At 57.3% G+C, this 27,991-nt stretch overlaps 1 protein-coding gene across 1 annotated transcript; it reads right to left on the reverse strand.

The window, feature by feature from the left end:
- Window positions 1-63: 63 nt before the first annotated feature.
- Window positions 64-27,991, reverse strand: AHCYL1 (adenosylhomocysteinase like 1). The gene is made up of 17 exons (XM_074163546.1): window positions 27,679-27,991; window positions 10,319-10,430; window positions 9,803-9,946; window positions 8,973-9,073; window positions 8,595-8,697; window positions 7,848-7,942; window positions 6,885-6,991; window positions 6,686-6,802; window positions 6,407-6,470; window positions 4,443-4,531; window positions 3,912-3,982; window positions 3,365-3,459; window positions 3,181-3,279; window positions 2,544-2,612; window positions 1,315-1,393; window positions 171-291; window positions 64-70 (listed from the first exon to the last, which is right to left on the reverse strand). The coding sequence occupies exons 1-17, from the start codon at window positions 27,784-27,786 to the stop codon at window positions 64-66; spliced, it is 1,581 nt and encodes a 526-aa protein (XP_074019647.1). The 5' UTR covers window positions 27,787-27,991.

Here is a 27,991-nt window from a genome sequence, read left to right on the forward strand (position 1 = left end):
ATCTTTAAAAATAATCTCTCTAATGTTGCCTTGTGTGGTCTGGTCCTTCGTGGGTATGGTCCATCAGTATCTGGAAGAGATGGGAAGGGGACAGTGAGGCTGGTTGGGGACACAGCTCCTGGGGAGGTGACGTTGTCCCGCTGCAAGGGGACGCCCCCAGCGGCACCCACCTGTAGTAATTGGGTTTGAAAGGCCCGTTTTTGTTGAGTCCCAGGTATTTCGCCTGATCGTCCGTCAGTTCTGTCAGGTGGGCGTCAAAGGAAGGCAGATGCAGGCTGGCCACATACTCGTCTAGGAAGGGGGAGAGGACAAAGGAGGAGGGGGGGGGGTCAGGGGTGCACGACTCCCCCCACCCCCAGCCCTGGCAATGCTGGGGAGATGATGTACAGACTCATCGTATGGCACAAGAAGGGTCGGGACCCCACGCTGGGGCTGGCCAAGCAGCCCTTGCCATCTCACGCCATGGATCCACCGTCAGCGGGGCTGGATGTGCGGCCAAAGGCACAAGGGTTGCAGGAAAAACCTCAGGGTGGGGGTGTGGGGGGGAAGGCTGCAGGGTAAGGGGCACCCATCACGCAGCAGAACATCAAGTAAAATCAAAATAAACGAAATAACTTGCACTTATTTTAAGGCTGCCACCTCTGCTGGCTTCCCTGAACTCATCCTCCCCCTCTGCTCTGCCCTGGGGAGGCCACATCTGGAGCACTGGGACCAGTTCTGAGCTCCCCAGTTCAAGGACAGGGAACCGCTGGAGAGGGTACAGCAGAGGGCTACAAAGATGATGAGGGGCCTGGAGCATCTCTCTTAAGAGGAAAGGCTGAGGGACTTGGGTCTTTTTAGTCTGGAGAAGAGAAGGCTGAGGGGGGATCTGATCAATGCCTATAAATACTTAAAGGGAGGGTGTCAGGAGGATGGGGCCAGTCTTTTTTCAGTGGTGCCCAGGGACAGGACAAGAGGGAATGGGCACAAACTGGAACATAAGAAGTTCCACCTAAACATGAGGAGGAACTTCTTTCCTGTGAGGGTGGCAGAGCCCTGGAAGAGGCTGCCCAGAGAGGTGGTAGACTCTCTGTCCCTGGAGACCTTCAAACCCCACCTGGACACATTCCTGTGCAACCTGCTCTGGGTGGACCTGCTTTTGGGGGAGGGGGTTGGACTAGATGATCTCCAGAGGTCCCTTCCAACCTCATATCATTCTGTGATTCTCTCTCTGGAAGTTTTTTCCCAGCCTAGGTTTGGGTTTTTCCCCACATCCAAAACCGCTGACCCCCACCAGCCCCAGCGGGTAAGTCAGCCTGGGTTCCCCTCACTCACCCATCTTCTTCGGCAGCAGGTACACGTCCTGTTTATAACGGCCCTCGGGAGCATTGTAAAGCTCAATCAGAGCCAGAGCCTGCAGGGACAACAGGGGACAGCCGGGGGACAGTCAGGGACAGCCACCAAGCCGGGCAGCACTGAACACCCACAGCACAAAGCAGAGAGATAAGGGTTTGGGAGCCTGAGGGAGGGGGCAACCATTCCCAAAACGTCTTGAAGGAAAGGATTCCAACCAAGGGTATGTCCTTATCTGGGTCTCCATAATCCCACCACCGCTGGGGGAGGACCAGAGGTGACCATGAGATGCCACCCAGTTTGTTTGGAGCATCTGGGCTTAACGCCCCAGGGAAAATCAGAACAGGAGGATGGAGGAGAGCGGGGAGCAGCCCGAATTCTCTGAAACCCTATGGTTGCTGCATGAGGCAGAAAACAAAGGGATTGCTCGCTTTAAGCTGGCGGCATCGCTCCAAAAACCGCAGCCACCCCTTCAGCAGAAATAAAACCGCGTCTCCCTCAAGCGCCGGCTCACGCAGCCGAGAGCGGGGACCAAAACACAGCCCCCAGTCCCCATCGGTGACAAGGGTGAGGACAAGGAAACTCCCCACGTTCAGGGTGGCTGTCGTCCCCCCTCGCAGTCCCTCCCCCGTGTTTCCAGCCCAGAGGGTTTCTTCCATCGCTCGCCGACCCGGGGCCGTGCTGCCCTCGGCTGCTCGCAGAGATCACAGCGCGGAGCCAAATCGTTTTCCAAAGAATCCCGGTTTTCTTTGGACAGGCAGAGTCAGGACGAACAGCACAAGGCGTGAGCCGTGTCCGCCCAGTTGAGCCAGCACGGATGCTGGGCAGCATTTTAACCAGACCTCCAGACCCCCAAAACTCATCCCAGGGTTTGTTTTAGGTTTTTTTTTTAGTGATGTAGAAATGAAAGGTCCCAAGGACAAAGCTTAAACCTGTGCTAGGGGAGACCTCCAGCAGGAGCTCTGCCATGAAGCCTCGCTCATTCCAAAGCTCTCTCCCAGCTCTAACCAAACCAGTAAGCCACCATTAACTGGATCCCAGCCAGGAGGTGGTGGCTACGTTATCTCTGGCAACGTTGCCCTCCCAAGGACCCATCCAACTGCCTGTTCCCAGCTTCTTCCAAACCATCCCCCCTCCCCGACGCTCGTGCAAGGCCCCCCAGAGCCCACTCCCCCCCCCCCCCAACCCCGGCAGCCCTGCAGCGTACGGACCTGAGTGGTGGCCGTGATGGAGAGCACGAAGGTAGGAACCGTGGAGCAGCTCAGGTTGAGAAGTCGGCCCTAGGAGACAGCAGGAGGGGTTTGCAGGGAGCTGAAATCACCCCCAAAGCCAAATGGAATTAAATCTCAAGAGAGGAGTCACCTTTACCCCCTCCCGGAGGCAGGGGGCAACCACCACGTGGTGATTCACAAGCCACCAGAGCATTCACATTCTGCCTCAGTTTCCCCCCCCAACCCTTAGCTTTAAGGCAGGGAAATGTTGTGGTCCCCAGAAAGGGCCAGTCCCTCCTACTGCCAGAGGAGCTCAACTGGGCAGAGGAGACACCCACCCAGTTTGCTGCACGGGAACCCTGCCCAAGCCAGGAGCAGACAGCGTTTGGCTGATGGGGATGGCTCAGGGCTCAAAAGAAGGGAGCCAGATGGCACCTCTGGGGCTGCATGTGGTACACGATCCCTCCCCTGCCTCAAAAAGAGGAAAAAAAAAAAAAAAAAAGAAACAAAAATCAAGAAACCCTTTCTGGAGCTCTGAACCTCCTCCTAGCACCTTTCCACCTGGTTATCTCTCCGTTACGTGGTGATTTCCTGATAGAGGCCCAAAGCAACGCCATGGCGCGGTTCTCGGCGTTACCTCTGCCAGCAGCACCACCCGCTTCCCATCCGGCCAGATGACGTGGTCCACTTGAGAGCGGACCCGCTCCCAGGTCAGCTCCGGGGTCCGCAGGCTGGTCTGCAAGAGCAGGAGGAAGAGGATGGAGTCATCGTGGTGGGGACAGTGGAGAGGATGCAGCTATCGAAGACACCAGCAGACTCACCACGTCAATCTCGGTGTTGGAGTGGCCCATGTTGCAGACGATGCAGCTGTTTTTCATCCGATCCAGGTGTTCTCTGGTCACGACGTTCTTGTTTCCTGCAGAGAAAACACAGATGAAGCCCAAGGCGGTGGAAATATAAACCCTCTGATTCCTCCTTCCTCGCACTTGGCTCAGAGAAGCTCAGTTTGGGCCAACATCAGATGAACTTCCACCAGGATGAGAGCCCTCCTGGCTGTAACAACAGAGATACACACGGGATGAGGGCTGAGCTTTGGTCCCAGGCTCTAGGAGACCCCAAAACACCTCTGGGGACACACGGCTGTGATATCCCTCCTACCAGGGGCTGAGGAAGACTGTGGCCAAACAGCAAGACTGGGAGGGGGAGGAGGAAAAGCTCTTGCCAGAGAACAGCTATTGCTCTTATAAAATTAGCAGTGAAGTGTCCTCCATCCCCAGCTCCCCCAGAGCCCTGGAGACACCCCGTCTGGGGACGACGGCTCCTTCTCAGCCTGCTCCGAGCCTCATCCAGCACCTTCTCCATCCCTACCTGTGCAGGTGATGACGACATCCACCTGACGGATTACTTCACTCAGCTTCACCACCCGAAATCCGTCCATGCTGGCAAAAAAGGGGGAGAGGGGCCACGATGAGGAGGAGGAGAAGCCTGTGCCCTCTCTGCCCCAGGCCAGGAGGGATCTCGGTGCTGCAGGAGCTCCGAACCGCTCGGGCAGCAACCAGGCTAATCCTTCCACGCCCCCAGGGACGCCAGATGCGAGAGGAAAGGCTGCAGCATCAAACCTGCTCTCTCAAACATTGGAGGAGCCGGGGGACATGTGGAGAATTCAGCATGACCCCTCGAGCAGCCTTCCCAAGCCAGCTGGTGCGGGACCTACCGCCTGGGTACCCCCCAGCCCTCAAAGCTGCCCCCTCAGCCCTTCCCCATCACCCCCCAAACAAGATGTATATTCTCCAGGATGAGCCACAGATCCTCCCTGGCTCCGCTTCTGCCTCTGCCGGGGTTTAAAGGAGGCCAGGGAGCAGCCAAAGGGATGCTCACCAGCAGCGTGGAATGTCTTACCAAGCTTGGAGAGCACAGATGGGGTCGATCTCTGTGACGTAGACGATGGCTCCCAGGGCTTTCAGAGCGGCACAGCATCCCTTGCCGACCTGCCGAGGCAAAGCGGCAGCGTGAAGTTGAACACGGGACACCCAAAACGCTACAGTCCCTTCCCTAAAACACCCCCGAGTGCATCCCAGGCCAGGAGATGCTCGTCTCGGCCATCTGCCCGACACCAGGAGCAGCTCAGCGATGTACCTGGTGAGTGGCACTTCTGCCACAAGCCCAGCTGCCCCTCCAAGGCCACCAGCCCTCCAGCTGGCAGGAGCTCCCCAAAACCAACCCGCTCGCAGCCTGCGCAGCCCCCGGCATCGCAGGAGCCCTCCTGAGCTCTCCTCCAAGAGGAGATTAAACCCAGCCTGGACGAGCGCGGACTTCCCCAACTTGCCTTTAAAACAAAGGCTTTCTTTGGCATCAGAGCTGTCCTGCGCTCATCAGGGGACAGATCCTCCATCCCACGCTCCCCACATCAGCACGGGGGAGAGCAGAGCTCCTCTAACAGCATCTCTGACTCTAGCCCTCTCCTCACTACAAAATTAAACTGAAATTTGGTCCTCCAGACCTTAGTTTGTTTGCTAACACCTGGATAATCCACACATACCCACGCTCAGCCCTGTTTTCTGACCAGCAAGATGCTGCCGGACACGAAACATCTCCAGAGACACACTCACTTATCACCCAGCTCTACTGAACACAGCCAGGCAGGGCAAACTGGGACTCCAACCCACATCCAGAGGGGACACCAGTGAGGGCGGAAGGACCCCTGTGTTTTGAAGGAGTCCAGTAAAACTCGGGCCAGGTCGTGGAGACTACAACTCCCAGCACAACTCCTGGCTGGAGAAGGAGCCGCCTGGGCCAGAGCCAGCGCAGCCTCTTGGTCGAGCAGAGCTGGGCTCCACCGGTGTCTAAATAAATTCCTAAGCGTGTTCCTGCCGGGAAAGAGCATTTGCAGCTACTGCCAGACCCTTCGCAGCGCGGGAAGATAAACACCCACGCAGACGGTGCACAGATGGAGGGAAGGTGTCAGCTCCCGGCTCCGTGCTCTTCCAGGGCAGAATCATTTACAAGTTCGTGATACGATTCCCCTCTGCCAGAACATTATCCACCGGCGAGATGCAGCCGGCCCCTCCGCCTCCTCTGTCACAGGCTCGGTGACAGCCGGGCTGGATGCTGAACTCGGTCCAGGGACAGCAGATGGGAGCCCCCATGGGTAGTTATAATTCAGGCCAGCGTTCCCAGCAACTGTCGTATTTGCAGCTCAGCTAATCTGCAGGCAAACTGGGAAATGTGATGCTTGTTCTCCAGCCTCCCAGCAGGTTCTAGCAAGATTTCCCTGGTAAGCGCTGCCCAGGTTTGATTGACTCCTAGATCAAGGGCACACGGTGGCCCATGGAGATGCTGGGAGGGCTGGAGCCCCTCTGCTGTGAGGACAGGCTGAGAGAGTTGGGGGGCTTCAGCCTGGAGAAGAGAAGGCTCCGGGGAGACCTTCGAGCACCTTCCAGTCCCTAAAGGGGCTCCAGGAAAGCTGGGGAGGGACTCTGGATCAGGGAGGGGAGCCATAGGAGGAGGGGGAAGGGTTTGACACTGAAAGAGGGGAGATTGAGATGAGATCTCAGGAGGAAATTCTTTGCTGTGAGGGTGGTGAGAGCCTGGCCCAGGTTGGCCCGAGAAGCTGTGGCTGCCCCATCCCTGGAGGGGTTCAAGGCCAGGTTGGAGGGGGCTTGGAGCAACCTGGTCTGGTGGGAGGTGTCCCTACCCAGGGCAGGGGGTGGCACTGGGTGGGCTTCAAGGTCCCTTCCAACCCAAACCATTCTGTGATTCTACGCTCTTTGCACAGGGGAGAAGCAGGATGCTGAATTCAGGGGAAGGATGGCTCGGGGAGAAGCTGACTCACACCCCCACTGATGGCTGCTGGAGAAACTCACCTCCCCATAACCACAAACCACCACTTGCTTCCCTCCGAACATCACATCTGTGGTCCTCTTCAGGCTGGGGGACAGAGAGAGACCTGTGTTGGGATTAGTCAAGCGCATCCCGCTGACAGCACAGGGCAGAAACCGCTGCGAGAGCCCCCCAAAACCAGGTCCTGCAAACACAGAGCAAGGGCAAAGCAGAAAAGAGCCCCAGCTCCGCTCGAGAGGAGCCGGAGCCAAACCCACCGGTGCGAGAGTGACAGCGGGGAGGGGGAGAAGGGTGGGACTCACCCATCCAGGATGGATTCCCGGCAGCAGTACAGGTTGTCAAATTTCTGTTTGGTGACGGAGTCGTTCACGTTCATGGCTGGGACACACAGCTTCCCAGCCTTGGAGAGCTGGTACAGCCTGGACGAGGACAGAGACAGGTCAGAGAAGAGAGAAACAACCCAGTAAGAGATCTCCAGACCAGCCTTCCCAAACCTCCTACCTGTGCACGCCAGTCACGCTCTCCTCCACGATCCCTCGGATCTTCTTGAACACGTTGGGATATTTCTTATAAACCCAATGAGTCAGGTCCCCACCGTCGTCCAGGATCTAGAGAACGGGTAAGGAAGAGCATGGAGCAGTCAGGCCTTCCACTGGGAAAAGCATTTGCTGGGGACGGGACAGGAAAAAAGAGCTGGGGAGCATCTTCAGGCACTGATGGGGGCTCTTTGGGCAGAGGCCTGGGGGCCAGGACTCCTGGGCTCCCCTAGTTGCCAGCAATTTGGGGTCTCCTCCAAAATACAGAGGAATTTTTTACCCCCTGCATGGAGCTGGTGGATCCTAACGGGGTTTTCTGCCCCTACTCTGCAGCCTGGAAACGTGACCGCAGGCAGCACTGACTGACCAGACTGAGATCAGAAGGACACACAACATCTGTGCCCCGAGAGCAAACAGTGGAGAGGAAGGGCTGTCATGGCCCACTGACACGGGCCGTCACGTTATTAGTGATCATGGACCGTGCACTGAAGCAGCGAGAGGCGTCATCTGCTTTCCGCAAGGGAAAGGTCCCCCGCCGAGCCCCCTCTCTCTTTGGGAGATGTGGGATGGGACCTGTGTCCGGAGAGGAGCATTTGGGGCAGCTCCCATAGGGCTGACCCTGGGGGGAAAGAGGTTTCTCGACTTGTTGGCAGCTCAGGCAGGAGATGCTCCCAAGCCACCGGGCTGCACCAGCACAGGACACTGTCCCTGCACCTCCCACAGCCCCCACAGCAGCTCCCAACCCAGTTCCAGTTGCCACTCTCCAGGAATCCCACTTTAATGGGGGCTCAGATGCCTTTATGCCACCAGCAGATGCCCAGGCAGCCCCAGCAGGAGCCCAGGACCAGCCCCAGGGAGGGAAGGGTGAGGAGCACCCAGTACCCACTCCACTGGGAGGAAGAGGAAAGGCTGGAAGAAGGCTCATTACCATGTTGGCCTGCCAGCCATCTACGTTAACACAGCGGTCAATGCACCACCAGAAGTCATCCTCCGACTCCCCCTTCCAGGCAAACACGGCAACACCTAGAAGAACAGGAGCATCCTTGGCATCTGCTGAGCTTGGCAGAGCTCTCTGCTGCTTGGCCAATGCAGGAAAGCCACGGACAGGAGGGCCAAGGGGCCACACAGAGATCAAACGCTCTCTCGGGCTGAGAGAGTTGGGAGGGTTCAGCCTGGAGAAGAGAAGGCTCCGGGGAGACCTTCGAGCCCCTTCCAGTCCCTAAAGGGGCTCCAGGAAAGCTGGGGAGGGACTCTGGATCAGGGAGGGGAGCCACAGGAGGAGGGAGAAGGGTTTGACACTGAAAGAGGGGAGATTGAGCTGAGATGTGGGGAAGAACTTCTTTGCTGTGAGGGTGGTGAGAGCCTGGCCCAGGTTGCCCAGAGAAGCTGTGGCTGCCCCATCCCTGGAGGGGTTCAAGGCCAGGTTGGAGGGGGCTTGGAGCAACCTGGTGTGGTGGGAGGTGTCCCTGCCCAGGGCAGGGGGTGGCACTGGGTGGGCTTCAAGGTCCCTTCCAACCCAAACCATTCTGTGATTCTATGAAATCACAGCTCACAACAGATTCAGGCTTATTTATTCCTCCTTAAAAGATATTTTGGGCCAAACCATCCCTCAAACCAGGTGTGTGGGACGCAGCTGCGGGGCCAGGAGGGGCTGGAAGGGCCGAGCTGTACTCACCAGCTTCTGCCAAGGCAGCTGCCACTTCATTCTGGGTGGAATAGATGTTACAGGCAGACCAGCGGCACTGCGCTCCCAGGGCACACAGCGTCTCGATCAGCACCTGTGAGAGAGTGGGGTGAGCAGCAGGCCCAGGGCTGCGGTGATGGGCACGGTACGGGGCCCCCAAGGCCGTTGTGCAACAGGGCAGCGAGGAACCCATCAGAGATCGGGCTCCAGCAAACATTGCCCTCGGGAAATACGGGCGGCAGAACCTCTCTGAGATATTTCCAGCAAAGAGAAGGTGCCCCCCCTAGTTGCCCACAGGTGGGAAACTTTCTTTCCCAGGGACAAAATGGTCTCTCCTACCCCAGATGCGCCAAATAAGCAGCAACTCACCGCAGTCTGGGCTGTGATGTGGGTACAGCCCACGATTTTAGCTCCAGCCAAAGGTTTCTCCCCTTGAGCCCGTTTCCTGAGTGAGATGAGAGCAGACATGTCTGCAAAAGGAAGAGAAAGGGGTTTTAATGAGGGCTTTGTACAGAGAGACCCCTCTTTGCCGGACCCTGGGGTCTCCCAGGCTACATCTAGCCCCACAGCCAGGGAAAAAACTCCTCCTGAGAAGACTCCCAGGTCTAAACACCAGTTTCATTTGTCATTTGGGCCACGGAACGAGAGGGGTCTGGGACAGGCACTGCCCGAGCAAGGCAGCTAAGGACAGTCACTAGCCCTGCAGCAGGACAGCATCGAGGAGAAGCACCTAAAGAAGAATAAAATGGTGCTGCCACAGAAGAGCTGCTCTAAATGTGCCTGGATCATCTTCCCCTTCCACGGCGTTGGCAGCTTGTGTCTAAAAGGAGCCCGAAAGCAAAGTTGCCCAATCCCCCCACTGGAAATGGTAACTCAGCTTCCCACAGGCCCCAGGGGAAGGGGCTGGGACTCTCAGTTTTCATGTCCCCGAAGGTGTTGCAAGATCCTTGCCCATTGAGGTTTCTCATCCAAAGCCACCACAACATCAAACCCTGCAAGAGCTCGGCAGCTGTTAGGAAATGGATTCCGCGCATCGTTAATGCCTGCTGTCGCGTCTAGCTCTTCCTCAAACAATCTGCTGATTTAGAGGGGGGGGGGGTGTTAAGATGGTGTGGGAGTTGCCACACTCAGCTCCTGGTCTCTGGGGAGCACCGCTCCCAGCGACCACAAGCCCCAGGAACCCCCGGTTCCGCTTTTACCTTGCTCAGCGATCTCGATCTCCCGGCGCCCAAACTCTGCCTGCTTGATGTTCTTCACGCAGAAATTGCTGCTGCCTTTGGAGTTGGTCTGTTGTTTCTCTCGGGGGGACACCTCGTCATCAGAGCTGTCGGTGTAGGAGGCAGCTAAAGCAGGAGAGGGACACACGTTATAGCCCAGGTCTCAGGAATCTGGGGACCTCATACCCCTTCGGGCAGGTTTCAGCTTCGTTTTGCTTCCCAGCTTTCACACACACAGACATTCGTGGCCCGAACTACAAACTGCCTAACGAAAACCAACATCCAGAAGGAATTTTCCACTCTTGTCCTCTAAAACAACCCAGAGACAATTGGGTTATCGACTGGTAATCAATGCCTGACCTTCAGGAACCCCCAGAATTATCCCCTCCACCCAGCAGCGTGGAGCATCCTGAGATGTGGTGTGAGCAGCGCGTTCATGGCGGCACCGACGCCGGATTCGGGAGAGGACCACGCACGGAGAAGGAGCCCGGCACCTACCGGAGCTGTAGCTGTCGGTGGAAGACTGGGAGATGGAGCGGGACAGGGACCGACGGCCCGTCTTGGTTGGGAACTTGGAGAACTCCTGCATGTCATCTGCAAACTGGATTTGCTGATAGGGCAGAGAAAGAGAAGGGCTAAAATCAGCCGGTGCTCCCTACGGCACATCATTTTCCCGGGCTCTACGGGCACGAGGTTCCCTTCAGTCCACCTCGACTGCTGTAGTCGCAGAAACGAGCATCGCCAAAAGCATCAAGGAACAGATTTGGGGCCACAGATGCCAAAAAATGACCCTCCTTTTGGCCACAGATGCCAAAAATTGACCCTCCTTTTGGCCACAGATGCCAAAAATTGACCCCTCTCCTCTGCCTGATCATCTCTCTCAGCACAAGGTTAATATCAGTACACGGTTAAAGCAGATTTTAGGCCTAAAACCTGAAGATTCAAAAAAAAAAAAAAAAAGAAAAAAAGCACCCAGCAAGGCTTGAAACATCCCCTTTAGCCCATCCCTGGCTCCCTGAGACTCCTCCAAGAAAGTCAGGCTCCTTGTACAACACAAATACTGTGCGCCCTCCAGAAAAGCCTCACGCAGGCAGAGACCCTGCTCCAACCCCAACCATTCCCGAGGGATTTCTGCCCCAAAAAAGCTCAGCAGAAAGAAAGCTGGGGTGGTCCCAGAAGAAACCCGGATCCCTGGTGCTTCCAGGCTCTTCCCCAGGAGCGGAGGATCCCGCAGGTTAAAAAACACGGCGCATCCTTCCAAAATCGACACTAAAAGCAGGGGGCGGGGGAGAACCACTCCGCAAGAGAGAACATTTCAACAAAAAGCAGTTGACATTGCATTGGCTTTCGGTTTCCCCTGCATTAAAGATGTTTCCATTGTAAGAGAAGCCCTAAAACAGCCACCCCTCCTTCTTTTCTCAGCCAGAGGCAACTCAAGGCTCCGGCACCTACCACCGGCTCATCAAATTCAAGCGCGTTGGGCCGAAAAGAGGGGAAAAATAGCCCCAAACCGCTCAGCTGCTGCGCTCTTTCCCTGTGATCGGCCAGCAAAAAGCCTCATTGCTGCTTCTGCAAGAGAAAAACCCCGGAGATGAAAGGAAATTAGGAAAAGCACCAGTAAATCCAGCCTGATGCCCCCCTCCCCGGCACGCTGCCACGCAGGAGACCCTGACAAAGAGCCCCCCGGCGCGGCCTCTTCCCTCTGATCGCGTCGCTGCAGGATTTAATTTTGCCACTTAACAGGGATGAGACGTCACGGCAGGGAGTGGGATTAACAAAGCATCCCCACCGACCCGGGAGACCTCAAGAAAAGTCCTGAAGAAAGCAAGATGATGGAAAGAGACAGGCCACAGTGGCCTCGAGGAGGGGTTTTCCACACCGCAACCACCCCAAAGGCTCCCCCAAAGCTTTGATGTGGGGAAACAGCCTTCAAGGGGAGAAGAATTAAAGTATTTAGTTGAGATGATCCATTCCAGAAAGGAGGAATCTGCATAGTCTGGGGTGTCTGCAGCACTAGGATGGCCGTAAAACGGAGCCAAGGTTCCTGGAGAAACCCAGCTGGTGGGCCAAAAATGACGGTGTTTTGCTCAGGAAGGGAACCAGGGACATGAAACCCACCGCTCAGTCCATGAGAGGACTCGTGGGGTGATGTGGGGCGATGGAGGTGACTCCAGCATCACCTCCAGGAACAGACCAGCACCAGCTCAAGTCCATCATCACACCCAGGCAGGATTCCCGGGCATTTTTTTGTGGGTTTTTTAGCCAGCTCCTCCATCCTGGATACGTTACAGCCTGGCATCTGCTTCCCAGAGCAGACTTCCCAGCAGATGCCGTGCAACTCTGATGCAAACCGCACGGAATTTGCCTTAGTGGAAGGAACGGGAAGGCTGAACGGAGTTTGTGGGTCTGGTTTTGCAACCGGTTCAGGGCATTAGGTACAGAGGGAGGAACTGGAGGGCATCGTAACCCCCAGCAGCACTGGGAGAACTGGTACGAAGAGATAAGAGGTGAAGAAACACTTCTAGCAACATCACTCAGGCAGGCAACGGCCGTGTCCTCGGGGCACGGAGCAGCTCCGGCGGTTTCCCAACCAAGGAATGATATTGCTGGAATTTCTTCAAGGTCTGTTGCCCGGATCGATCTTCCCCGGACAGCCCGGAGAAAGGCTTGTGCCACCTCCCTGCTGGCACATTGCTCAGGGGCAATTCCAGAGGAGAGGGGAAAAAAAAAGATCAGTAATTTCAGAACAGCAAGATTTTCACCCCTTCGCACCCATCTCTTCCTCTGGCAACTCATCAAACCAGAGGGTGTAAACGTGCCCCATAAAACAGCTGCTGGCATTAAACCAGCTTAAAGTGCTAGCTGCAGAATTTTCTCCATCTCAGGAGAAAGGTTTCCAGGGAAGAGGTGAATCCAGGAGAGAAAAAAAAAACACCCAGATAACCCAGGCTTTGCTGCTCCAGCTCAGGGTGGTGGGTGCCTGTCCTTGCTCCCGGCACCCAGGCCATGGGAACCCCCAGGGAAGGGCATTTCCCTACAGCGAAAGGTGCTGCCTCCACGATCTCATGGAGCAAAGCTGGTTTGGGATGCGATGGGAAGGTGGGGATGGATGGATGGACGGACCAGGTTGGATGGGGCTTTGAGCAACCTGGTCTGGTGGGAGGTGTCCCTGCCCATGGCAGGGGGGTTAGAATTCGATGATCTTTAAGGTCCCTTCCAACTCTGACCATTCTATGGAGATCTGCAGTCCCCAGCTCCACACCATCCCCACATCAACCAGGATCTACTGGGCACCATCAGGGAGAGACGGGCTGTGGGTGTCGAACCAGCTCCAAGGCCCGGTCCCGCTTTTTAGGAGAAACAGCAGGTTCTAAAAAAATGTGGGGTTTAAATCCAAGGATGGAGGGAGGGGGGGAAAAAAAAAAAATAAATAAATCACTGCTAAAGAAACCAAGTGCTGAATTAACGGCAGTAATCCCCGCCGTGGCTTTACCAGAGCTCATCTGAACTCCGCAGCTTAGCAAAATCTGCCCTGTCTAAAATTATCATCAAACATCGCAGGCAGCTTCCGCACCGAACGATCTGTTGGGCTCCATCAAACTCCTCCCGAGCCCGGCAAATTTAACGCCGCGTCCGGCACCCAGCCGAGAGGAAGATGATAAAGGGGGGAGGACAGCGGGCGCCGCGGTCACGGCGAAGCCACCGAGCTGACGGGTGACGTGCGTGACCGGCGGCCGCGTTACCTTCCACGTGCCTCCGCGGGCTCTCCGGCTGCATTAAGGCGACGGAGAAAATCTCGTAATCCCTCGGCTTGTCATGGGAATTTGAATGAACGGCATCCCCGGCCCCGAGCTGAGGATGAGGAGGGACTGGGATGGGGACCACCGTCTGGCTGCGGAGAGGACGAGCGCGAATCGCATCCCAAACTTCATCCTCGCTGGAATGGGTTTTTTTCCAACCGGGTGGAACACAAGAGCAAGGAAAATATTTTTTTCATCCCAGCGATTCGTGACCGAGGAGGTAAAACAACACAGCCCGGATTTCTCCGCGCAGAAACAGAGCCGGGGTGTTTTCCAGCATCAGGCTGGGGTCCTGATGGAGCCCTGTGCCAGGAACGGTAGAGCAGGGGCGGGGGGGGTTCTGGGAGATGTCCTGTAGGAAAACACCAGGATCCGACATCTCCTGCCAAGTTTCTCACAAAGCAGCGCTGAACGCTGCCCGCTCCCACCTGCCGAGCCACAAGTACATTTCCTCCCCTTGCGAAACCTGGCCCGACCGTGCCCGATTCCCACAGAGATCCCACCCTTCCCAACAACGGCCCCGGCTCCTTTCCAGCTCCAACCACCCCTGTCTGGCCGGGCAGGAGGTGACAAAGCGTTGACCTTGCTGCGATACGGCACCGCATCCCAAAAAGAGTCCAAAGAGGATCCCCCTGAGCTCTCCCAAGGCAAACACCGACCACCTTTCTTGGCTGGCACTGCCTGGTCCTGCCCAAAACCACCACAATCAGCTTTAACGAGCCTCTCCCTTCGTTAGAAGGTACCTGCCCCTACGTGGGCACATTGGCCGGGCGGTCCCCAACCCAACAGCACACGCAACCCTGGCACATACAGCCTCGTTTGTTTAATTATTACAACATCGGAAGGGCAAACAGATTCCAGATTTGGACTGCTACCAGCTTGTGACTGCTGGGTGTGCCATCCTCCATGGTTTATCTGGCATTTTTCCCCAGCAACCCGGCTAGAGAGCAGCTTTTGGAGCTTACCAAGAAAGAGAAGTTCCGCCCCCCCCCCCCAGGCCTCTGGGCTGCAGAGGACTTTGTAAATCCAGCTGGATTTACCTCGGGGCACAGATGAGCCAAGCACATCCATCTCACACAAGACAAAGACCCCACTTAGAATCATAGAATCATCCAGGTTGGAAGAGACCCTTGGGATCATCGAGTCCAACCATCTACCCTACACTACAAAGTTCTCCCCTACACCATATCCCCCAACACCACATCTAAACGGCTCTTAAACACATCCAGGGATGGTGACTCAACCCCCTCCCTGGGCAGCCTGTTCCAATGCCCGACCACTCTTTCTGTGAAAAATTCTTTCCTAATGTTCAGTCTAAACCTACCCTGTTGGAGCTTGAAGCCATTCCCTCTCGTTCTGTCATTAATTACCTGTGCGAAGAGACCAGCACCAACCTCTCTACAGTGTCCTTTCAAGTAGTTGTAGAGAGTGATGAGGTCTCCCCTCAGCCTCCTCTTCCTCAAACTAAACAGTCCCAGCTCCTTCAACCGCTCTTCATAGGATTTGTTTTCCAGGCCCTTCACCAGCTTCGTTGCCCTCCTCTGCACTCGCTCCAGGACCTGGATATCTCTCTTGGATTGAGGTGCCCAAAACTGGACACAATACTCCAGGTGTGGCCTCACCAGTGCTGAGCACAGGGGCACAATCACCTCCCTGCTTCTGCTGCTCACGCTGTTTCTAATACAAGCCAGGATGCCGTTGGCTTTCTTGGCCACCTGGGCACACTGCCGGCTCATATTCAGCCGCTTGTCAATTAGAACCCCCAGGTCTCTTTCTTCCAGGCAGCTTTCCAGCCACACTTCCCCAAGCCTGTAGCGCTGCTTGGGGTTGTTGTGGCCCAAGTGCAGAACCTGGCACTTGCCCTTGTTGAAACTCATGCCATTGATTTTGGCCCAATGATCCAACCTATCTAGGTCTCTCTGTAGAGCTTCCCTATCCTCCTGGGAATCAACACTCCTGCTTAGCTTGGTGTCATCTGCGAACTTGCTGATGATACACCCTATGTCCTTGTCAAGATCATCAATAAAGACATTAAACAGAAATGGTCCTAACACTGAGCCCTGAGGCACACCACTTGTGACCGGCCGCCAGCTGGATTTAAATCCATTGAGCACCACTCTTCTAACGTTAAAACTCTTTGCGTCCCCAGAAAAGGCTCCGGAGAGGATGCTCCAGCTCCTCTGCCGTGCCACGCATCCCCGATTGCATCCCGCGCAGCCTCGGGGGACAGCGTTGAAGCAGGTTGAGGAAGGAGAAGAAGGAGGAGAAGGAGGAGGAGGATCTGGAAAGCATCCACCGACCCACAGCCACCCCTGGGGGCCACACGCTGACCCCATTCACCAAGGCACAGGCTCCATGGGGGAAAGGACACGTGCAGGGGAACGGCTCCAAGCTCTTACCACTACCAGGTTTGCCTTAGCAACCTTTCTTTTATTATTATTATTTTTAATTAGGAACAAGAGGAGTGACAGCACATCCACGGTGGTGTAAAAAAGTGTCCTTACGGCCCCAGAGTCCCTGGGGGTGGAGGGGGGGTAATGAGAGGAGGCTCCGCGCATCACCCAGGATGAGAAGGAAGCAATGAACCACCCAAAACCCTCCAGCCCAACCCTAAATTTCCTCCACCGCGTCCGTAGACGTGACGACACGGGGACAAACAGCAAAATCGGAGCAGAGCATGTTCTCACCGTGACACAACTTCCCCCGGAAAGTGAAAAAAGTCTCCGTAACCCACTTCTGCCCATCCCGGGAGAAAGCCTGGAAGGATCCAGGGTGCTGGGACCTTTCCTTTAACTGTAGAAAACCAGCAGCAGGACTATTCAGGGCAGCCAGTTTCCCCTTATTTCATCTCCTCTTCCCAACAAAAACTCGCTGGCGGCTGCCGGGAGGACGCTGCCGGTTGCCCGCGCTGCTAAGGCAGCCCTGACGCGACCTTTTCTTTTAAATTCATCATTTCTTTGTCGTTCCTGGAAATTCAGCCAGACTAGAAACCCTTCCCGGCTCAAATCAGAGCTCGTCCTCCTCATCAGCCCCCGCTGGCACACGAGAGGTGATCGGCAGCTTCTACCAGGGCCGAATTCTGCGGACCAGGAGATGGACACCTTCAAACGCCCAGGTTTTAAACGCCGAGGGTTCGTTTTCTCAGGAGGAGCCGGCTCCTGCCTCAGTGACAAGTTGTTTTAATCCACTTCCGCGCGGGAGCGAGTCCCCGCGTTCAGTCAAGGCGGCAGCGAGGGAGGGAAGAGGCAGCCCCGGGGGCTGAGGTCTCTTCGGCCACGCATCAGTGGAAGGAAAAAAAAGAAAAGAAAAGAAAACCAACCAGCGTGAGGCTTTTCTTCTATTCTAGGTCAAAAAGAAGAGCTGAGCTGAGCAGCAGGTTTATTCCCTGGAGAGGGGACAACACTCTTCTGGGCTCCTCTCCTGCAGCCACTCGGGTTCCAGAGGGGACCCCGGGCTTCCTGACCGGGAAGAAAGAGCCCTCCTGAAGCCACCCACAGCCTCCTGCCACGTTTGGCCCCCTTGGGACGAGGGGCTGAAGCCATCCCAAGCCTGCTGGCCACAGGTTCCCAGTGTCTGCCCCCCGTGCTGGCCCCGGGGCTGGCGACAGTCCCGCCGTGGCCGGGGGAACCGGCGAGCGTGGCCGTGCCAGGGCACTCTGTTTGTTTAAAGGACTTGGCTGCTGTTGTCCTCGGAGCCCCTCTGTCCTGCTTGCAGGCTGGGAAAGCATGTCCCTGTTCCCACAGGACAGAATTCCGGACACTGTCCCAGCCCCCAGCCCTCCTGTGGCAGGGGGGACACCACTCCCGCTCCACGACCCAAGAGGACACGTGGATTTTTGGGGTGAAAATCAGCAAGGTGGACATGGATGTTTTTAAGGTTCCTCTCCTGGGAAGTCACCCAGCCCTGGAGGAGGATTTTTGGATGACAGCATCCCATAAGGACTGAAGGAAAGGAAAAGTTAGGTACTCGGAGCAGAGGGATGGGGGCATCGGGATCAGGAAGGCTCCCCCCCCGACCACACACCGTCCTCACGCCCAAACCACCAGCCAGGGGAGGTTTCTGAGGTGGAATTGGCTCCGTGCTTCATAAACCAGCCCGTCCTACCACCTCCAAGCCGTGGCCAAGCGAGCCAGCACACACCTGGATGACAGGCAGCTGCAGGAATTCCCAGAAGGTTACGGCCAAGCTCAGGGAACAACCAGATTTCCCACTCAAACCAGCTCAGCAGCAAAAGACACTCCAGCCTGAACATCGGATGGGTGTAGTCAGGGGGGGTCTTGCATCAGCCCCACCATGCTGCTGGGATGCTGGAGGAGCAGAACACGGGCTCTGCAAGCATCTCCTGATCCTCCTCACCCACTGGCAGTGCACCCCAAGGACCCTGGGAAGAGCCAGAAGTGGCCCAACCCCAGCTAGAGAAGTTCTATGGAGGAGCAGGACTTGCTTCTGCTCCAGGAGTGGCCTTTGCAAGAGCAGGACTTTCTCCTGGTGGTTCCTCAAACCTTTAGAAGGAACCTCAAAGGGCTTTGTTCGGAGAAGGCAGCTGGGAAGAGCCGCCCGAGGGGGCTGCGCTGCTTCGGGGATGGAAGCAGGATGAGTGCGGAATTCCGTATCCCTTGGAGCTGTACCTCTGGCTCCCAAAAGGTTCACAGAGCAGGTTTTTTCCTCTCCGGAGAGGCAGAGACCTGCCTGGCAAACTCCCCGAGCAGGAACCACAGCCAAATCTCTGCCTGGAAACCTTTACACCGCTCCCGACAAGGAAATAAAAGGGCATCAAGGACCTGGCAGAGTAAACCAGCCAAGCCCTGATGGGCCAAGCCCTCCATCCTTTGCTGGCAGAGAAGGGCTGGTTGGGTAAAACACTAGGTAGGGGGAGAAAAAAAAAAAGTTTCCATGAGTATAAGAGGAGAATTAAGGACTTTAAGGACTTTCACACGAGCCCCAAAGCTCAGCAGAGAAGAAGAACCACCAGGCAAGAAATGGGCCCATTCCAAAGATTAACAGGCTGGAAACCACCAGCCAAGATTTCAGTCATCACGGGAATCACTGGAAAGGCTAGTTAAAGGAAAAATAAACAGAAGGTGGGATTAAATAAAATAAATGTGATTTCGAGTGCCCAGCTGTTAAATAGTAACTGGGACTAACTACTGCCTTATAAACACCTTGGGGTCAAAGGTGCGCTGCCTCCAGCGAGAGCAGAGGGAAGGGACCCACCAGCAGATAGAGCATCGAGTCCTTGGACTCCAGGAATCGAGGCCAAGGCTCGCTCCCGGCTTTACTGCAGAGGGATATTTCTTTCCCAGCAGGAAGCTCAGAAGTCTAATACTGGGATCTTTAAGGGCAGTGAACTTCCACGGTGCCACGAGCCCAGCACGGCTACTGGGACGGGCAAACATCGCTTCCCGCAACCCAAAAAGCCATCGGTTTAGAGACATCCCAGATTTCTCACCTCTGGATTCATCCCCAGTGCTCTCCCAGCCCCGCACCTGGGGCACACCAAGCATTTGGGCAATGGGGCAACTGGTATTAACTGGAGCGACCTCGCCGGGAGCACTGCATGGACGGGACCGGGGATTAAATCATTTGCAGCATCAAACCGAGGAACTAACAGCCTCCACCGGGCTGTTTCGGAGCTGGAAGCCCACGGAAATGCGTTTGTGTGTGGGAGCTGCTAGGGAAGCATCTTTAATCGGCATCAATTTTTAAATTAATTGGAAAACTCCTCTGCAACCACAGCTTGTGCAAGACCCAGGGAACGCCTGGAAGTGCTATCAGAGGGCTCGGGCAGCTCCGTCACATGGGGCTTAAGAGAGGGTCAGCCACCAAAAAAAAACCAAAACAAAACCCCAAAAACCAACAAATTGAAAAAACCAAACCTCTCCTCCATGATACTGAAGCAGCCCGTGTTTTGGGGAAGGAATCAGCCCACCTGGCAGCACCCCCGCCTCCCTTCTCCCCCCCCCAAGATCCAGCCTGCAAAATCACAGCATTTCAAAACCCCTTTTGGCTTTTCAAGGGACCGACACAGCAACCACCACCCAGGGAGGCTCCAGCTCCTCGTAGAAAAGCCTCCATCCCTCTGCCACAGCTCTAAGGAAAACCGCCTGGCATCGAAAGAGGAGCAGCCTGTTTGCAACACATCCCAGAGAGTCGGGAAATATCGGAAAATGGGAAATACATCCCCCCCCATGACCCCCTGGCTGCCCCCCAAAACCCCCTCGCAGCGTATCACCTAGAGCTGCCCATCTCTCATTTCCCAAAATACTCTATTTTCAGCCCTGGAAAAGATTTTGATTTTGATACATCTGCTTAAAGGCAAGGCAGGAGAGAAACCCCCTTCAGCTTAGGCTGTTCCCTGCTCCGGACTCGGAGGAATCACTCCCAGGATGGACAAACATCACCCTTCCAGACACCGACTCCTTGTGTCGGAGCAAAGCCGACCCCTTTTTGCAAACAAATTAAGACCCCTACTCTTAAAGGGGGCAGAAGGGATAAGAAATGACATCCCTGGGATGGCAAGCTTGGAGAATATTTGGAGACGGGGTTGGTGAACGCAGGGAGACACCGGCTGCGCTGCCTGCAGTAGGCTGACGGCTCCAAGGTCAACAGGGATCGGCCAGATGCTCTCAATCCAAAAAAACATGCCCAGGTTGGACACAAACCTCTCCTCACGGTGCAAGAATGTGCGAGATTCGGGGCTCCCTGCAGGGAGGCGAAAGGAGGAGATGGAAAACAGCAGACACAGGTTGAACCTCAGCCCAGGCCAGCTGGAAGGAAACCAAAACATCAGTTTCGGCAAGACAAAGCCCCGAGGAACCTCTGCTCCAGGCTGCCTACCTTCTCTCTCCTGGCAAAAGGAGCTATTCCCTATGCCCACACCTTGTAGATCATAGGATCACAGAATGGTTTGGGTTGGAAGGGACATTAAAGACCATCCAGGGACACCTCCCACCAGACCAGGTTGCTCCAAGCCCCCTCCAACCTGCCCTTGAACCCCTCCAGGGATGGGGCAGCCACAGCTTCTCTGGGCAACCTGGGCCAGGCTCTCACCACCCTCACACCAAAGAAGTTCTTCCCCACATCTCAGCTCAATCTCCCCTCTTGCAGTGTCAAACCCTTCCCCCTCCTCCTATGGCTCCCCTCCCTCATCCAGAGTCCCTCCCCAGCTTTCCGGGAGCCCCTTTAGGGACTGGAAGGGGCTGGAAGGTCTCCCCGGAGCCTTCTCTTCTCCAGGCTGAACCCCCCCAACTCTCTCAGCCTGTCCTCACAGCAGAGGGGCTCCAGCCCTCCCAGCATCTCCGTGGCTTCCTCTGGCCCCGCTCCAACAGGTCCATGTCCTTCTTGTGCCGAGGACTCCAGAGCTGGACACAGCACTCCAGGTGATAAATAAACCATGTTCCCACAGCCCACCCCCCAAATCATGGCTCCTGAATTAAGGCAGCTCAAATGGGTCCCGCCAGTGAGAGCTCCAAGGCTGCAGGAGGCAGCCAAGGGGAAGCTGTCCCCATGAAGCCACCTCCGAAGACCGCGGGAACCTCACCCCAATTACAATGCAGCCTGTTTGACGAGCTGGAACATCATGTCCCCGGCCACCTAAGTTCTTTGGCTGTCACCAACCTGAAGTAAACAGATTCTGCAGCAGCAATAAGCTCGTTACCAAGGCCACCGTATTGATCCCGAAGTGTAATTAAAATTCACAGTTCCAGCAGCCCAATGCGACAGGGGCAGCCTCCAAAAGGCATGAATAGCCCCCCCCACCCCCCCGGCTTCCGCATCCCGCTTTCTCGGAGGCAGGGAGCCCACGGGGGAAGATCTGCTGCTCAAAAAACCACCCTAAAGTGACAAAGCTTTCTCTTTGGAGCTCCCCATTCCCCATATCGTGCCCCACCGAGGATCCGTGTCAGGATGATGCTTAGCCCAAGGTTACAGGGGGACGGTGGGGACCAGGTTTGGGCACTGCTGGAGGTGGCCAAGTCCCCAGGAATAAGGGCCCCTTATAACAGCCTTCCAGTACCTGAAGGGGGGCTCCAGGAAAGCTGGGGAGGGACTCTGGATCAGGGAGGGGAGCCATAGGAGGAGGGGGAAGGGTTTGACACTGAAAGAGGGGAGATTGAGCTGAGATGTGGGGAAGAACTTCTTTGCTGTGAGGGTGGTGAGAGCCTGGCCCAGGTTGCCCAGAGAAGCTGTGGCTGCCCCATCCCTGGAGGGGGTTCAAGGACAGGTTGGAGGGGGCTTGGAGCAACCTGGTCTGGTGGGAGGTGTCCCTGCCCAGGGCAGGGGGTTGAAATTGGATGGTCATTAAGGCTCCTTCCAACTCTAACCATTCAGTGATTTGATATGGGGCTCCCTGCTGAGATGGCAACAAGATGCTCCTCCTTGGTGGGACCTCCCAACCCTCCTCCAGCAGCTCCCAGTCCCTGCATTGATCCAACAACCCAGGGTCCCATTGAGAAAGAGCTGGGTCACGCTCAGCAGAAGCGTTAGCACAAGGTCCTCTGCACCCGCTGCAAGGGCCCGGGGACAGTCACCTCAAACGTCACCACCATCTGCTGAGTGAAGGTGAGTCAGAGTCCTCAGATAAGCAGCCCTGATCAAAGGGCTCAGCAGGAAACGCACCGAGCCCTCTGCAAACCCCGACGTCGGAAGCTCCAGATGATAAAAGATGCAGCCAGGGATGAGCAAATCTCTTCAGCCCAGTCCCACACCTTCCCCTGCATTGGGATAACTGGTTATCCCAAAGGATCAACTCCAACCTGGCCTGGAAGAGCTGGTTTCTGGAAGGAAATAATTCCAGTCTCAACCTCTATCAGGGAGCACAGGAACAGGCTCCATCATTCACATGGGCTGGAAAACACGGTGAAAACTGTGTGGGTCCCAAAGAAAGCACTGTGATAGGCTGGGCCTTCGCAGAAGATAATCCCGCATTTTGGGAAAGGCTTAAAGAAAACACGGAGTTTCTGCCGCCAGCAGATTGCCCGCGCTCCGGAGCTGGTCGCCCACGTGGGAAGGAGCCTCCCACCAAGCACAGGGGCTCGCAGGAGAATCAGCGCTGCTCAGGTGGGTGGTCCTCACACCCACACCGTCAAAAGATGACACAAGATGTTGCCGAAGACTGCGGAGAATGAAGATCCAGCTCCTTTCCCACTTCCAAAGGCCAGGGATCAGAGGGGAAACCCAGCCTACCTCATGGGACTGCAGGAAGAGAAGGGAGAAGCAAGAGCCACGCACCCTGGCACATCGTTTTGTGTCCCTCAGACCCTGAAAATCTCCATTCCTCCTGCTCTCCAGTCCAATAACTTAATTAACCATCTTCTGACCTTGCAGCAGTGCTGGGTCACAAGGACAGGCCTCCCTTCTGGACCTTTGGAGCAAGAAGATGCTCCAAAAAGCCCAAGTGATGAGAAGGACCCAAGGGTGACTTATTATGAAAATCATTACCATTCTGTCATTTAATACAGCACCACCAGCGACCTGCCTGCTCCCAGCCTCCAAGGAAACCATCTCTGGTCAAAGCACCCTCATGGTTTGCTCTCGCCATGGGTCAGGGTATGGCCAGCTCAGCCTGGGACCATCTAACCCCAGCGACATCTTCACTTCTCAGGGTTTTCCTACACCCCAAGGAAGGCCAGACCCATCCCAGCTGGTCCCCACGGAGCAGGACGAGCCGTGGACCCGGCCCAGCCCAGGCATCTTGTTGGGAGGAGGAAAAACTGCAGGGAGAGGAGAGCGAGAAAGCAAAAGGACAGAGGATTTGGGCAAGGAAACAGAGACAGTCGAGCGTACGGCATCTGGCTGAACAAGCAGGAGAAGAAACGGTGGCCACCGGCCTGGGCCAGCACACAAAGGCGGAGAAGGATTTATGAGCACCCAGTCTAAGGGATGAAATTAAAGAAAGAGGGAAAACGAGCGGCTCCAGGCACCCTGTCAGTACAAACAAGGACAGTCTCGTTCCCCCCACCCCCCGACAGACGGAAGGCGAAGGTGGTTCATTAGCACCCGGCCTGGCAGAGCTGCAGGGACCTGAGATGACTCGGGACTGGGAAAAAAAACGGGGCAGAAAAGGCGGCTCTGGGATGGGGCTGTGCGTGGGGCAGGGAAGCAGGAGCCTGCAGCAAGGTCAGACACGGCTCAGGCAGCGGGAGAGCGGCTCCGCAGGCAGCGGCGGGAGAAATGATGCTTCAGAGATTGCATCCAACCCTCCCCGGGGTCCCCAGGGGCTCCGTCCCCCCGCTCCCCAGCCTTCCCCTCCTCCTGCCACCCCCTCGCCAGGGCCCCGGCTCGCTCTCCCTGCAGAGCGACAGTGCCGGGCATCAGCATTCCCTGCGGGATTCCTCCGGCGCCGGCATCCGCAGGGGCACGGCACCAACCCCAACACACCGGCCATGGGTTCCCCAGCTCCTCGGGGCACGGAGGTGCCACAGAGCCCACCTCCCTGGAAGCAAATTGCGAGGTTTTAGCCCATTTCACACCCCAGACGGTGCTGCATGAGTAAGCACATCTGGGTGCAGAGCGTCCGTCCGTCCGTCCGTCTGCCGGCACCCAGGTGTGACAGAGCCCACCCGACAGACACGACAGGGACACAGCAGGGAAGTGACAGGCAGGGACAACGCTTGCCAAGCTCCCCCTGCTTTGTCACCCACGTCTAAGCACGGCAACGTGTCCTGCCCGCTCGAGGGCACCCACGGCTGGGCTCAGCCGGGAGTTTAAGGCTCCGCTGGGCAGCTGACGTGGATTTGGGAATCAACCGCTGTCAAGGGCACCTACAGTCTCCAGGGAGGCAGAAGAGCAGATGCCCAGACGCGGCGGTGATGGCGCAGGGGGATCTGGAAGAGCGCAACCTGCCCTTGAGCTCTCCCCTTCGCCCCCAGCTCGTATTCGTTTCGCCACAAGCCTCAGAGTTTCCACCCCCAGCAGCGTCAAGGCACACGCTGGAGAAAGTAGAAAGCTCAGCATCGCTCACCTCGGCCCTCAAACCACTCCCCGTCAAAGAACCGCCTCGCTCCGACCAAAGCTGGTGTTATTTTGCTGACAGCCCAATTTCCCATCAACTGCAGCCAAAAAAATAAAAAAAAAAAAAAAAAAAAAAAAGGAGCTTCGGCAGAGCCAGGCGACCCCCCCCCCCCCCAGCTCTTGGGGGGAAACCCCCCCCCCATTTCTGCAGAAAGGCTACAGCTCTGCTCATCCCAGCTGTGTCGGCTCCTACTTAAATCCAGAGTGGATCATATTTAATCTCTTAATCTCTTACCTCCCGCCGTTTCACTTTTTCACCTTAAACAAGTCACTGACAAGAGAGGAAACAAAGATGTCAGCGATCTGCCCCCCCCCCCCCGGCTGGTGGCACAGCTCGGGTGCCCCCGACGCACCCTGTCGACGGCAAGGATGATGCTGGCTTCTTCTCAGGGCCCCGTGGGGCCAACGTGGCTTCAGAGATGCTCCCCGAGGTGGCCACAGGGAGCCCGCGGGCTCACGCTGGCTCTTCCCCTGCACACTGGTCCCGTCCCCCAGCGCCAGCCCGAGTTAAGGCTCCTCTTTGAAAAGCCACTCGGTGGCAGGTCACACGGAGGAGATGGAGCCTGCACTGAAGCTTGGCCGCATTCCCACCCTCCCCATCTCCAAACGCCTCACGCAAACCGCATCGGCAAAGTCCAAGGAGCCTGAAAACCCAGGGAAGGAGCCGCTTCAACCATGATTTCCCCACCCCGATGCTGGTAAATCATCTCTCTCAACCATCTTCTTCCCTGACCACGCCGAGAGCTCCGGGGTCGGCGAACGCAAGAGTCACTTGGACTCGCGTTGAAACAGAAAAGCGTTTTTAATGCTTTAATTGCCATCCTGCTTCGAAGGCATCCGAGCTGGGGGGGGGGGGGGAGAGGGGAGAGGGAGGAGGGCACTCGATGTCTTATTTCAGGAGGGCAATTCTCCTTTCCTCTTCCTTTCATCCTTCTGCCAACGCCTCCGCTATTACCCAGCGCTATCGGCAGTAACTAGCCAGGCAAAGAAAACACTGGCCCCGAAGCGTTTTGTTCCTTGACCTCAGCCGCATCGCGCGCTCCTCGACATCTCGCCGGCTGCTGACGGTATCAGCCTCAAATGGCGTGCGTCGCTCTGGGCACCCTGGATATCCTCACCCAGCCAAGGAAAAGCTGCAGCGGCCGCCGAGCCCGACTGCGGCTCCTCCTGAACAGCGGCGAATTTGAGGTGATAGGACATCCCACACCCCCGGAGACACCAGCAAACTCGGCCTCCGAGGATGCCGGATCCATTCCCCCTACACGTACATCGCATCTTTTTTCACGATGCGCATTTTGGCCCCATAGGATACTTGAGGACTAGCAGTTTGCGCTCCCCTCTCTCAGATCAGCCTCGCGCCGTTAACTCCCTGTCTCTCTGGAAGAGGACGGTAACGAGAAGGTAAAAACAACCCCTGAGTTTGAGCCACTGCTGGAAGAGGCAGATCCCAGCTCCGCATTCCTCCGCTCCTTCCTCCAGGCTACGTCCACAGCCTGGATAAACAGGGCCGGGGAGCAAGGAGAGGCTCCAGACCCCCTCTCCCCGATGACAGCCGGGGGTCTGGGTGAGGTGAGATGGCTGGAAGGCAGCCGATGGGCAGCAGCCCCTCCACGAGGGCCCTGATCCCACCAGGGGCCGGAGGAAGGAAGAAAAAGGGAGAACATTCCCATTTACTGCGACTTCTCTGGCTTAGCGCAGAGGCAGTCGGCTGCAGCCCCCCAGGGGGAACACCGTGTTCAGCACAGCGGGGGGGACCTCCGGCTGCGGCTGCGCAGCTCCGTCCGGGGCTGGGAGCACGATTCCGCCTCACTGGCAGGACCGGGACTTCAGCGGCACGTTCCCGAGCCCGGCAGCTCCACGGGTCTCCATGATCTCACCCATCTAAATGCCGGTTACCCGAGTTCACAGAGGTCCTGCACCCTGACACGGCGGCATGGCCAGTGCTCGCCCACCCCACGGTGCCACCCGTGCACCCCATAAGGGTGTACCAGCACCCACAAGCCACCCCCACCCCCCCCAGGATGGTGGGGAGCAGCAGCAGGAGATCTCAGGAACTCCTGCGTGAAGGCCTTCAAGGATGAAAGGGTACAGAGGTGACTCGGGAGAGCCCAGCGCCGGGGGCTGCTCTGGCAGCCTCTTCCCCGAACCCAAAGGTGCTCCCACCCGCACCTCCATCACCCCTCCCCAAACTCCGGCCCCCAAAATTCCCCATTTCCTCCTGCCGCCCTTCAGAGTGACCTACAGCAGGTTCTCCAGGTCACCGCTGCCAGCTCGTCCTATTTAATGGATCCCCCACCTCTGTGTCCTCCCCCCCGAGCGCTGTCACCTCCACGCACACAGTGCCCACCGTGGTGTCAACACACGGAGCCCCCAGTCCCGCTCCCCCCGACCTTACCTGTCCCCCTGCCCGGGGTCACCCTATGCCACAGCCAAGCCCCCCCACACTCTGCTCCCCACCTTCCTCCCCTCACAGACTGGGACCGGGCCTGGCCCCAGCCCCCCTGAATCGAGCCACATCTCCCCCCAACCCCAGCCCCCCATCAGTACCCCCAACATCCCCATCCCGGCCAGGACCGGGTCCCAGTACAGCCCCCTCCCTCCCCAGTAACCAATCTCCCCCCCATTCCACCCCAAAATGGGCCAGTATCCCCCACCCCTGACACTTGGTACCAGCTGCCCCTCACCAGACACAGTCGTGTGTGTCGTCGTCGTCCCCCCTGCCCCCCCCGCTCCTCGCCGGTACCAAACCGACCCCCCCCGACCCTCCCCAGTACCAGCCCCCCCCCCACCTCGCCACCAGCCCCTCCCTCCTCGCCGGTACCAGCCCCCCCCCCCCCTCGCCGGTACCGATGTCCCTCTCCTCCGCTGAATGGGCACAGCCCCCCCCCACCCCCCCATGCCCAACCACCCCCCAAACTGGCCCGGTGCCCGCTCCCCCAGCACCCCCCCGGCTGCTCTGCCCACAGCCCGGCCAGCCCCCCCACCCCCCCTCCCCGAACCGGGGGCTGCTCTCCCTCGAACCGGCCTGGCCCCCGCCGGTACCGCTACCTTCTTGGGGGCTTTTGTGACGGTGGCCATGAAGGAATATTTCTCGGCGTCCTCCACCTCCTTGGCCTGCTTCACCTCCTCACCGCCGGCGGGCTCCGGCACCGACATCCTGAGGAGAAGGCGGCGGGGCGGGCCGCCGGCGGTACCGGGCAGGGGCGGGCAGGCGGGAACGCCCCGGTTTGGTTGGGTTTAGCCCGGTACGGATGAGCTGGGCCCGGCCGGTGCCGCGGCGGAGGCTCCGGTACCGCCGGCGGGCAGCGCGCTGCGGCGGGGACTGCGGCCGCCGCGCACGGCGCCAGGGGCGGCCCTGCCC

This window comes from Numenius arquata, chromosome 24, assembly GCF_964106895.1.
Source record: "Numenius arquata chromosome 24, bNumArq3.hap1.1, whole genome shotgun sequence".
Lineage (NCBI taxonomy): Eukaryota > Metazoa > Chordata > Aves > Charadriiformes > Scolopacidae > Numenius > Numenius arquata.